At 33.6% G+C, this 13830-nt stretch overlaps 1 protein-coding gene across 8 annotated transcripts in view; it reads right to left on the bottom strand.

Moving 5' to 3' along the window:
- Window positions 1-13830, bottom strand: part of RALYL (RALY RNA binding protein like) — a 654354-nt gene that overhangs the window by 72438 nt on the left and 568086 nt on the right. For all 8 annotated transcript variants that reach the window (XM_079143835.1, XM_079143832.1, XM_079143833.1 and 5 more), the window contains one exon: window positions 7037-7084. In XM_079143835.1, coding sequence (XP_078999961.1) covers window positions 7037-7084 — 48 coding nt within the window. The remainder of the gene's footprint in view (window positions 1-7036; window positions 7085-13830) is intronic.

Genomic DNA, 13830 nt, shown 5'->3' with positions numbered 1-13830 from the left:
ACTATGCTGGTCTTAAGTTAAGAAAAGAGATCTGCTTTTGTTCATTGTATTTATGATATATTTCTAGTCTGTAGCATACATTTTAATAACTTACAGAGTATATGTTGTGCTCTTTGATGCAAATTTCTATAGAGAATGGCCCTTGTCCTCTGAATATTTTGGTGAGTTGTTTCAAAGGGAGATGACTTTTCTCACCAAGGAGTCAGGTGAAGTTTTACCAATTCATTCTGCCACTCTTATGGGATGATAGCATCACAACTTAAATATTTTAACGTGATATGGAATTTACAAAACAATGAACACTTTACATAAGAGCATGATTTTTACTTTTACAACATTTAATGGTAATGGAGACTTTCTTAACTTTCATTGGGTACGCTTGAGTTTGTCAAACATAAAGGAGAGGAAGACTGGGAGTTGTTCAAATGCATAACGATACAAAGCAAGGAAGTGAGCCAGGTCTTCTGGGATTTTGAGACAGACACAGGACTCTTGTAACCCAGGGTAGCAGGTGGAAGGCAGTGGGAGGAGATGAACATTGGCTTTCTCATCAGAGCTCCATTTACAGTAAACCAAAGAAGTTTGCCTCTACAAAGTAGTAGACTGGCAAATAGTGTTGAGAGAAAGGAAATAGTCCATTTAAAATTATAGAATGGCAACGAAAATGGCAATCCAATAGAATTAATTGGAATCCAAATGTCAAAATTCAGCTAAAATCTTATACTTTTTTCTTCCTCTTATTTTTGTTTCTTCCACCTTTAGAATTTATATTCCCCTTTTTTCCTTTAATAGTTTTTCATTTTCCCTAATATTATTTGGTCAAAATAAGTTTTCTCCTAATGCTTGTTGGTCAAATAGATAAAGGTTTATAATGAAGCCAAATATGAAATTCTCTTTTCCCCAAGGTTCATTTTAAAACACTTCAATCTTTTTTTTTTTTTTTTTTTTTTTCTGTAAGCACCCGTATTTTTCACAAAATTGAAAACATAATGTATGTGTAGTCATGTATTCTGGTTTGTATTAAAAGCACTTCTCAAGCTTGCTGATGTTTATTTTAATTTCTGGAGTGCACTTTTCCGAGTAGATGCGCCACATTCTAATAAATCATTACCCAATTGTTAGGCTGTTGTCTTGTTGCTTATTTTTTTCCTAAAGACTAATATGACTTTTTTAAAAAAAGGAAAATTTGAAAAATTTATTCTGGGCATATATTTTGTCACCAAGGACTAAATTTTCATTTTAGATTAACAATAATTTTGAGAAATTTCTGGTAATTATGTTTTCTTCAAAATTTCCCTTAGGAAAAGAGTTCTTCATTTTCCCTACTTATAAATCAAACTTATTGTTGCTCTATAGTTAATTTCACCTGATACCAGTTATAAATAATTTCTATTGTCCTTTTGTATCATTAAACTCTTCCAAGGTTTTCTGTGAAGTTTTCCTCCTGGGACAGATAGAACACTTGTGGGAGCTGTTTTTTAAAGTCAATTTGACTGCAAACTTGAATGATCACTTTTTGCAATTTTTTGACCTTAATATAATCTTTATGTTTTGCAAGATTGCTATCTGCTGTATTTTGTAATTAAACAGTTAATACATTCAAATGGCCAGTGTGAGCTTAGAAATCACTAAAATGCTTTTAATTCTAATTTTGTAATGTTGGTATTTTAATCCATTTTGTCCATGAAGGAAAAAAGGAAGAAGTAACTTCAAGTTTAGTCAGTCGACACGTGTGCATCTAGGTTTGAAATTCACATCTTTTGACTCTAAACACACCCTTTGTCAAATATACTGTGCTGTTATTTCCAAACTTTAAGTGGAATCTCATTTTACCAGATGATAATTTAAATTTGCATAATGAAGCAAATATTGCTTCTTGCTAATATGTCTTTCAGTACCATGAATATATATTGTGCTATAATTAATGATCTGAAATAACTGGAACTCAGAGCTTTTTCATTACCAAAACTTGAGTAACTTTTTTTTCATTTCAATAATACAAGGTCAAAATTGTTTCAGAATTGAAGTGCCCATTTTGAATCACCTAAAATGTATACAGATTTTCTATGTGGTAAAACATCTCTGGCACTTTTTTTTATTACCAAAATTTACTTTTATATGGAGTATATAGACTGCTCAGTGTTCTTCCTGGTATAATGAAAGAAAATATGGACCTAAATTGCTAATTTCTAAAATTGAAAACATTCTCTGAGGGTATTAGATACATTTTAGGTATGTATCTCCTTTTACTTTCCTTGGAAACATATAAATATTTATGTTTAGCTTTAATAATATGTAATGTCTGTGTTTAGTTATATTTGGTTCTTTTAAAAAATGCCGTTAAAGGCTAAAAATTATTGGGCAATACTTTGTGCTAAATATGGAAAAGATAAAAGTTTATGATAATCATTCAAGTATACTACTTAGTAATACACATCATAATCCTGGAAACCATGAATAGATACAGCAATCACAAGATGGAACTTGTGCAGAAAAGTTTTTCATGATAAAACTTTAAGAATTGAAAACCCTCAGCTACATTAAAATCCCCAAACTGGTAGAAGTATGATGACAATATGATGCAGCTGTATGTCAATTCATTGTTTCTCAGCTTCATATCTGTCCTTAGGGACAGGTTGGGTTGAATTCTGCAGACCACATTTCTGCAGGGCAGGGAGCTGGATTCCTGCTAGGTTCAGCCAATAAACAACCTGAGGAGGAAATAGCAAGACCAGTAGGAAAAGGGACTTGCTTTTCTTTGCTTTTGCTTCCTGCTCTTCTGAGCACTACTCTGACCTTGTTTCTTCACCCTGGCAGCAGCAATTCATTCCAGAAGCAGCAGCCAGAATCTAGTTGAAGTCATTTTTCAACACTTACAGGGTGCCCTCCTCACATTCCCTCTGAGACATCTGCAGCTGTCCCTTCCTCAGAGGTCCACACAGGGACAGCAGCACAGGCTGAGACAAATCTCCTGGCCATAGTTTCAGCTTTGCAAGTCCCTTTTTCTACAGTATCTTTTTCTTTTTCTCATCTTGAGATGGGTTCTCACTATTGTCCAGGCTGACTTGATCTCCTGGGCTCAAACCATCCTCCTGGTAGCTGGGATTACAGGTGTATAGAACCATATCCAATTCTCACTATATTTTGATAATCCCAGACTCTTCCTTTGTTTCCCCAGCCTTAGAAGTGGTATCTGCTTCCTGCAGTTGCTAACTCCTTTAAAGAAGGGTGTTTTCTTCTTGCCTTTTCAGTTCTTTAATTCCTAGTTAGCAAGATTTTATATGCAGTGATCCTAAACATAACTAGCGCAATTTTGTTTTCCTAACTTAAAGCAACATGGGGTTAATGGAAATAGCTGAGTGCATTACCCTCCCTACCACTCTCCCTTTGCACGTGTGTTCTGCTGCAGTTGGAATGCCCTTGGAAGCAGGTTAAGGGAAAATAATGCAGACAGTTTAATCTAGAGGGCTTACAATGTACTACTATGGAAAGACAACTGACCAACCAGCTTATTTCTGTCACATGGACTTTGCAATATGATTATCTGTATAAGAAACACTTTCACCACCGTTAATGGTTGCTGTTAGTTGTTACCAGTAGCTAACATTGATTAGGCACTAAAAATACACCAGGCATAATGCCGATCCTTACACATGTTCTCTCATTTAATCCTCAGCACAAATTTGTGTTGGAAATTAACTTCATGTTCACCTAACAGATGCGACAACAGGTTTTGTCATTTTAAATGACTTGCCCAAGTTTGCACTCCTACTAAAAAGAGTTTTAAAATTTTAACCATCAATACGAGCCAAGTGTAATTTGGGAGGAATCACTGTGAATAAAACTGTTGTAGTGACTCTGTAGACTCTTTATCTTGTCTACCCATTCCATTCTGTTTTCCTTTTGTGGGATTCTGTGTTTACAGGGAGCTCTTGAGTATACCCACTAGTGGCAGATGCTTATGTCCTTCTAAGCCAAGTGCAAAAAATGAAAAATAAACTAATGAAAGCACAGACTGTTCAGATAGTCTGTTAACAGTACAGTCACACTGATCTATGGCACACTGAGAAGCCAAACAGATTGTACATAAGACAAACAAATTATTTTGAAAATCATTCAGAGTTAGCTTTTTTTGTATAAGTGGAGAGTCAACTGAAAGCTTCAAGCTCTATAATTATATGACTGCTTAAGGCTCTTGCTCTTTGTTAAGATGGATCTATCTACCTACCTATCATCTATTTTTTTTTTTTTTCTGAGCTGTCATTTGGAAGCAGTAAAATACAGATCTTGTTTTCTCTTTAAAGATGAGAAACTGGAAAACCTGATTTGCTCCCAAAGTTATAATTGTTATCAAACCTTGGGTCTCCTACCTTCTAGAGCAAAACTCCATTTTAGGAAGAAATTCTTTAAATGTGCAAGGAAGTCACATGATAGAAAACATTCAAGAAGCTAAAACAATTTTATATTAACAGACTGTAAGACAATGTGTATTAATAGAAATTAGGACAATGTGCTGCACCCTGAAGAAATAGAACTGTAGTAGAAAATGTCTACTATACAAAAGTGCAGTCTGTCTCCATGTTATCTTTTCATAATAGGAAGTGGGGTTACTTTAATGCTGAGAGAAATTCACATCACTTTAATAACAAGTTATTATAAGCTAGTATATACTTAAAATAAAATCTTGTACTTCGTAGAAATTTTAAGTGATTTGAGAAAAATCATTCTTAAATATCAATTTTTATCCATACAAATAACTGGGTAAAATACTTTTCTTAACCTAGTAGTTTGGACATAGTAATAACTGTTGTAGCTCTGATTCCCAGGTAGGCAAGGCTGTGTCATTATTTTATACCACAGACTAACATTGCTTCTCCTCTGTTTTGTGCATTCACACAGTGGGTTATCGAATTAAAACAGACACCCAAGTTACGATTGTAGTTCTGTTACCAATGAGCTAGTTGACCTTGGGAAAATTCGTCTCCTTAAATGCAGAGAGATGCATTAATAACAAAAATTGAGTGTCCACTGTGTGAGGTTTACTGATCGTCCCTGAAGATACAAAGATAAGCAAAGGTTAATATTGTAGCCCTCATGGAGGAGGGAAGGTAAATGTGAATCCAATAAAGTCACTGCAGAAAGAATTATAGCAGTACAAATTTGGAGAAGTGCTGAGAAGAAACAATGCTGGATGCTCAGAGAAACAGAGGAATCTATTTTAATCTGGGAGTGGTGTTTGTGCTGAAATCTGAAGGATGGAATCAAGTGAAAGAAGCATTGAGGGAGGTATGAGGAGATGGAGCAGCACAGAGAAAGGATCTGAGGCAGGAAAGAACATGGTGTTCTCATGGAACTGAAGAAGACGTGCAGCTGGAACAGAGAGAATATAACCCTTTCAAGGGATCATAGGATTCTTTCCCTTTTAAAAATCTCTATTGAAAATTATTTTTTCCAGGTTTGCATTCTTATGCTTTGGATTTTTTTTTGTTTTAATAGTACTTATAATTAAGGACATATTAAACACTTATAAGATATTTACCTCTCTACCCCTATGATCTTTCTATAGTTGGTCCTCGGTTTGTATGTCTAATATATGCACATTACCAGTGTTAGTTAAATAACACCAGTTGTCCAACAACACAAATTAGTTTTCATTTACCACAACCTAAAACCTGTGAGTAATTTCATAAAGTACAAACTTTGCTAACTTTCCATCCATAAATGACTGTGTGTAAATAGCAAAGGTGCACCATGATCAGTGACCAATCATGTCACCAAGTCTGTGAAGGATGGGTTGCTATTCATGTTATTTAGTTCATATACAGATAGCAATCAGGTAGTCGTAATGCTTCTTTGTCTCTCAATAATAAGTTCACATGGCATTTTACAAAATGGATAATTAAACTGAAGATTGGTGATACTGGAAGTGAATTTCAAATTGAATGTAAATGGAATTATAAAAAAATAGATTGTCATAGGGATGTTGACACTGCTCCATTTGAGAGACTCTAGACATAGAACCAAAGGAAATTAATAAAGCAAGTTTTTTAACTTAAATGAGGAACATGGGTGATGAGATGAAAAGGGATGAAAATATGGAAAGGAAGTGATGGTGGCAAAAGAATCCCATACTGAAGAAACTCTCAAGACTGTTCACAACATGGGTAAGAAGTCAGGCTGATTCAACCTCAGAACGAAGGACAGTTCATGAAGGCATAAAACTGATACTTGCTTACAGCCTAAGTTTTGCAATGAAAAGAAGGCATGCAATATTTGAGTACTTTTGGTAAATTTTTATGCAAAGAAATAAAAAAAAACTTAAGTCTCAAAATTTTATTGTTTTCAACTATAGTGTGCTAAGTCACTCTTAGCTTTACTGTGAAGCCCTCTGTATTTAAAGAGCAGAGAGTAAAAGTGTTTTTGAAGTTTTAATAAAAAATTTAAAGGTCATAGGAAAAGTCTATTTTTTTTAACCATTGATCACTAACAACATTTTGCCTGATTTTAGCTTGGATGATTGCTTTTATGGTCCTATACTATCATGTATAGCAGAAATGGCCTGTAAATTTTACTAAATTTAACCAATACAGCCTTTCGACGTGCCATGAAAGCAAATATATTTTAGAAGGTGGAATAATTTTCTGAGTTAATGAAACTCTCAATCTTTAAAATTCTAAGTCAACAACAGACCTGGAAAATAATTAGTTAACTAAATCCTCTGAATGTTAACCAAATATTTGAAGTCAAATTTTCTGATTAAGCACCTCCGAAGTCCTAAATCTTCACTATCTACTTCAGTAAGAGTGATGAAAATAGAAAAATCTGTCTACATTCCATTCCATTTGGACTTCATGTTTTATTTTTAACTATAAAAAGAATAATTAAAAACATTAAAAAAATAAAAACAAAAAATTACTTAGTAATTTCAAAAAATATTATTTTTAACATTTCATTTAAGAGCGGCTGAGTGTGAAATGCATGAAATAGTTAAAGATGACTTAAATCACAGGGAAATGAGAAAGTAAAATTCACATACCGATTGTAGAAATCATCTCTGTAGTAATCATAGTCAAAGACGTAACCACTAAGGAGGAAAATTAAAAAAAAATCAGTCGGCATTTGTTTCAATCACATTAATTTCGATACTAATTTATGATGTTATAGCAAGACATGTATGTTACTTTTTAAATACTTATTTTCAATGTAATTATGTATTCAAAGAACTTTACAAGATAACCTTCAATTTGACATGTCAGGTCAAATTATTATTACATGTTTGACCACGTAGAGACTGACAATGGTTTATATGATTTGGAACAGAGGATTTGGAATGGAACGTGAGAAAAAGTAACAAAATAAATATTTTTTAACATTTGTAGTTAAAAATGAATGACCAGGGGTGGGGGGAAGGGAAAAAATAACAGAATGAATCAAACAACATTGCTCTATGTAAATTTATGATTACACAAATGGTATGCCTTTACGCCATGTACAAACAGAGAAACAACATGTATCCCATTTGTTTACAATAAAAAAAAAAATGAAAAAAAAAAAATGAATGACCATTTTTTCCTCTAGACAAGATATAATATGATCGTCCCTTCTTTCTAAGGCAATTTACTTCTTCGGCCTTGGCTATGTGCAATGAGGCTGGACAATGAACAAAAGGTATTAAAATAAATGGAAAGGTCTAATGACCCCTTTATTATAATAAGATTTAATAGAAACAGAAATTCAGCATTAGTTTTTCATTCCAAAAACTGTGGATTCAATGCTTTAAGTAGACCAAAATAATTTTTAAAGAAACCCTTGGCTGAGTCTTACAACAATAACTTAATTTATCAGGATATTTAAATGAGAATTAATAACTGCATTTTGGTGATAAGATTATTATGACAAATCTCCCTAAAGGAATATATAATAAAAATTGCCTACATTCACTTGAATAATTGTTTGCACTTATGAAGCACTTTATTTGCATTTTAATTCTTATCCTGAATGGTGTAAAGGAAAGAGACTAAGGTTTGAACATCCTAAGTGACATGCTCACACTTTTGTTACTTATGAGTGACTGGATGAAGATTTGAGAAAAAGTCTTCTGAATCCATATCTGGAGCTGTTTTTGCTACTTCTTGCCACCCTCCCAAAACTGGCAAAAAAATCAAAATCTTATGATTAATGTATCTAATATCAGAGTGAAAAATTATTTTTTAGCGCTTATTTATTTATTTTTCACTGTGGTAAAATATATAGAGCATCAAACTGATCACTCTGACTGTTTTTAAGTATACAATTCAGGGAATTAAATGCATTCACAAAGTTGTATAAACCTCTATTTTAAGAACTCTCACATTCCAAACAGTAACTTTGAACTTTATTAAGCAACAACCTCCTATTCCCAATTCCCCTGGGTAAAATTTATTCTACTTTGTCTCTATGACTTTGCTCATTTTAGATACCTCACAAATCATGCTATTAATAATACAAATACAAACTATACAATCACATAATTATACCATATTTGTGCATTTTTGCCTGAATTATTCCATTTAGCATATTTCAAGGTTCATCCATATGTAGCATATATCAGAATTTCACTGCAATTTAAGGCTGAATAATAATTCATATTTTGATTATCTTATCACCTGTCAGTATACCCTTTGATGATTGTGAATAATGATGCTATGAACATTGATGTGAAAGTATGTGAATCTCTGATTTCATTTTGTTTGGATTTATACATAGAAGTGGAATTGCTGGATCATATGGTAAATTTATGTTTAACTTTTTGAAGAGTCATTACAAGACAGAGGAGTGATTTTATATTTCCAAATCTATTTACTGGTCCTTTACTTCGTAATTTTTTCCATGTTAGGAAAACTGAAAGAACTGAAAGAGGGGCTTATTATTCTTGGTTTTAAGGATAAGTGTATTTATTTATTCTCATACCCACTACATATGGAAAGAAAATGCCTGATGTGGTATACCTATGTCTGAGAGATGGTTTTGCCTCTAGTACAATCTCATGAAGCATAATATTTGAGTGTAAGTATTGAAATATAAAGTGGGTGCCTACTCTATGCATCCAGATGGAGGACCTAGCATTTTCTGGTCAGAGAAATGCCATGTTCATCTGTGCAAACTAAGGAGGACAATGAGGCCACTGCCTAAACAGTATGAACAAAGATATTCACTTCTGTCTGATAGTCACAGATTGTTAAAGTAGTAATTTATATTGCTGGTGTAGATACAACTCTGGTGTGGAGCTGAGAGACTTTAAAGGCAACCTATTGGTTACCACCAATTCTTTTTTTTTTTTTTTTTTTGCACTGTCTTCAAAATTGTGTATATTTAATAATGAAAGCTCATTTCAATTCTCAATTGTTTTTTAAATATTGATACATAAAATTGTACATGTTCATGGGGTATAACATAATATACAACATAATATAATAAATTGTTCAAATGAGGGTGAACATATATATCCCCTCATACATTTTTCATTTCTTCATGATAAAAGTATTAAAATCCTTTCTTCTAATTTTTTGAAACACACAGTACATTATCATCTATATTGGGCAATATAATACCAGAATTTATTTCTCCTAACTATCACTTAGTACCCATCTATCAACCTTTTCCCATCTCTCCTTTTTCCCTACTCTCCCTTGCCTCTGGTAATCACCTGTTTGGATTATGTAGAAGGAAATGAGAGGGAGTAGGGTATGAAAAATGGTGGAATGAGACAGACATCTTTACCCTATGTGTATGTATGATTACACAAATGGTATGAATCTACATCGTGTACAACCATGGAAACGAAATGATGATACCCCATCTGTGTACAATGAATCAAAATGTAGTCTATAAAAAATTTTTAAAAAAGATAAAAGATAACAAGTGCTGGTGAGGATGTAGAGAAAAGGGAAATCTTTGCTCACCATTGGTAGGAATTTAAATTAGTGTAATCTTTGTAATATAATCCATTGATTAGAATAATCATGGAAAACCCTATGGTGAGTCCTCAAAAAATTAAAAATAGAATGACCATATGGTCTAACAATTCCACTGGTGGTTATATTCCCAAAGGAAATGAAATCAGTACATCAAAGAGACATATGTACTCTCATGTGTATTGAAACAGAATTCACAGTAGCCAAGAAACGGAACCAACATAGTGTTCATCGATTGATGAATAGATAAAGAAAATAGTACATATATAATAAGGAACACTATTCAGCCATAAAATAGTGAAATCTCATCACTTGCATTGATATAGATGAAACTGGAGGTCATTATATTAAGCGAAATAAATCAGGTACAGAAAGACAAGTACCAAATGACCTCATTCATCTGTGGGTATAAAAAAGTTGATCTTACTGAGTATACCAAATCTTAATGTATAAATATTCCCTCAAAACCTTTCTGATAGGACTGGGGTTGTGGCTTAGTGGTGGAGTACTTGCCTTGCATGTGTGAGGCACTGGGTTCATTCCCCAGCACCACATAAAAAAATAAACAAAATAAAGTTATTTGTGCCCATCTACAATTAAAAATATTTTTTAAAAAACCTTGCTGATAAAGCATTACATATGCTTCTTTCTTTTTGAGATTCACTTATTTCTGCAGGTAATAAGGGATATGAGTGACACTTGCCAAACACTCTTGCTGGGCAGCCTCAAGTATAAAGTTAGGCTAGTCATATTAATCATGAGTAGTCATCATTGTGTCTTATATTTGATTACTTTTAAGAATGTGTTCACAGAAGACAAAAGTATGTATAATATCATTCATGTTAAGAAGCACAAATGAGGTTTCTAACAATCAAAGCAAAGAAAAAAAGTCAACAGCAGTGTAGTATTTTAAGAACTTTGCAAAGAATTAATTTATGAGGCATAATATCCAGGGAGGAAAATGCTCTAGTTTGAAGCCCTGTTCTTGATGCGTTTATATACAATCCTCTTTAATCTTAACATCAGTTAGAATAGTCATTCATATGTTCACTCATCACAATTTGATTAAGAACATGTATCAGAGACTTTACTAAGTACTTAGGATTATAGCACTTTTCTCTTTGCTTGAATCGCATGATACATACAGTTATGTACCAAGATGGCCTCAACCTCTTTCTCAGCATGACTCTTTGTGACTAGAGGCTCCTGACTTACCCTCTTTTGTATGGAAAACTTTAGAGAACTTTCAATTGTAAAAATGTTCACTGCTCCTTTGGCATGCAAATCTTTTCCTGAACTCCCCTAGTTTTACAACCTAGGAATATCAAACTAGAAGCTATTCCTTTGAAATATGATTACCAAGGAAGATATCTCCCACTAACCAACTTCTACCTCTCTTCCTCTACTCTCCCTACCCTCTTATAACTACTCTTCTACTCTCCATGTCTTTGAGATCAACTCTTTTAACTTTTACATATAATAGGAGGAATAAGTTCTAGTGTGCTAGAGCAGGATAGAGTGACTTAGTTACTAATAACTTTCTGTGTGTTTCAAAATAGCTGAAGAGATAAGTTTGAATGTTCTCATAAAAATAAGGATAAATGTTCAAGGTGATGGATATACTAATTACCCTGGTTTGATAATTTACACATTATCTCCATGTATTGGAATATCACACTTTACTCCATACATAATTATTATGCATCACTTCAAAAATAAAAAAAGAAAGGTATCTCCCAGTCACCATGTAGAGCCCAACATATTAAACACAGATGTCATATTGCATGGACCAAATTCCCCCTATTTCCTTTTGTCCTCTTCATCTCTTAAAAACTCCCCTCCTTTTGTTTTAGTGGAATTGAATTCAATTTCGATCCCCTATGGCAATATTCTTAAAGAAAGTCTTCATTGACTGAGTGACTTTGGTGGTGCAATTTTTCTTTGACAGTGTTGCAGATAGAAAATAAATAATATAATACAAAATACTCATAAGGGAACAAATGAGGTGGATAGACACAGAGATTGAGAGAAAACTATTAAAGGGTATTGGTGAGAGCTGGACTCACTGAGGAGGTGACATCCAAATTGGAGGTCTAAAGAACAGGTCCTACCATGAGCTGGGGTGGTAAAGGGACAGACAGAGAACAGTGGACCCAAAGACACAAGTCAGAAAAGACCTTGAGAGATTCAATAATGCAAGAAGGTCAGTTCAGAGCTACTGCCCTTCTGCAAACCATAAATAACTGTGTCTCAAAACAGATGGAATGGTATTGACAGATTCAAGACATGTTTTGTAGGTTGCTTAAAGAACTGGAGAGATTATATTATCCTTTGTTGAGCAGGAGAAGATTGGGAGGAAGAAGTTCCAGAGGAACCTCTCAGGAGGAGTTTTGTACATGGTAGTATTTGGAATCTTGTGACATAGTGAAGGAACACTATCAGGGGAAATTGCACATTATCAAACCAAGAGGAGCCCCAAAGATAGGGAAATAATTCTGGATATAAGCATATTAATAGTAATGAAGCTATGGAAGAGGTGAGGTCTTCTTTAGGAATAATTGTAGAGAGAGAGAGAAGGCTATTCATGTGAATTCTAGGCCTTGGACTTCAAGGAAGGAGGAGGAGACAGCAAAGTAGCTAGATCAAGTATGAGCAGGAAATGAAGCTTCTGTGTGGGCCCCTAGCTTGCCACTTCCTAGATATGACGTTGAACCACATGCTTAATCTTTCTGAACCTCTCCTGCCAAATGGGATCATATTAGGAACACCTTGTTTTTATACACTGTAGTCATTCAATACTGTTTTCATCAGTTTTCCTACAGCTAAGATTTAAACAGATTTTTCTGAATCCAAAGTCTGTGATTTTCCCTTGTTTCTCTAGATATTTGTTAATTTAAATAAATTTAATAATATTAATGTCTAGTGTTTCACTTTCCTACCAGTGTCAGGTGATCAGAAATTTACAATACTATATAGTGGTAATAGAAAAATATTGAGCAATTACTAATTCTAATAGATACATTTGAGTATTTACTATGTACCAAACATGGTACTAAACAGAGTAGATTCATTAAATAATGATTGATTGATGGGACAATCATTTTCCTGTAATTGAGAGATGGGACATCATTTTCCTCAGGATTTTCTGAAGTAATTTCCAAGTAAGTTCATAGAGTTAAGACATGCCTGAATTTTTTAAATGATTTTCTTCTGAGGTTTTTTTCAAATATTATAATTAATCTCTGACAGAAGAGTTTAATTGCAAGAAGAAAATGTGATTCATTGACCAATTAATAAAGGTGTTATTAATATGGATGACAGTAATGATTCCATTCATGTCTCTTACACCTTTAGGAATTGCTTCAATAATTTGATAGCTTTCTGAAAATTTAAAAATGCATGGGAAAAAGAATTCAATTTTATCTTTCTCAGTTGCAGTTTAAATGATCTTGTCCAACTCACTTATTTTTTGTTCAATCCTGACTGCTAAAGACATATTTACAAGAACCAGAAATAGCTAAGTATTCTGAATTGTTTGACCCCATGTTCTTCTGCCTGCCATCATGAACTCAATTTTACCTGTCAAAGTTAAAAATGAAATGAAATGCACAAATAGACCTGTCTTGGTAATCATGCCAAGGCTGCTTTTGTCTTAATGACTTGGGGTTTAAGCAGAAATGCCATGGCAGTAGTTGGCTTAGGTCACAAGCTGTAAAATCAAGATGGATTTCCAAGAAAGAGGAAGAGACACAAGGAGACGCAAGGTGACTCCAGGACAAGTTAGATTCTTGTCAGTCAGGTTTCCCAGTCTTCTTGCCTCTCTTCTCCATCATTTCATCCTTTATTCACTTATTTACTGTTGACCTTTTTCACTCTT

This window comes from Sciurus vulgaris, assembly GCF_902686455.1.
Source record: "Sciurus vulgaris genome assembly, chromosome: 1".
NCBI lineage: Eukaryota > Metazoa > Chordata > Mammalia > Rodentia > Sciuridae > Sciurus > Sciurus vulgaris.
Note: the sequence above shows the minus strand (reverse complement) of the source record. Positions and strands in the feature narration are given on the sequence as shown.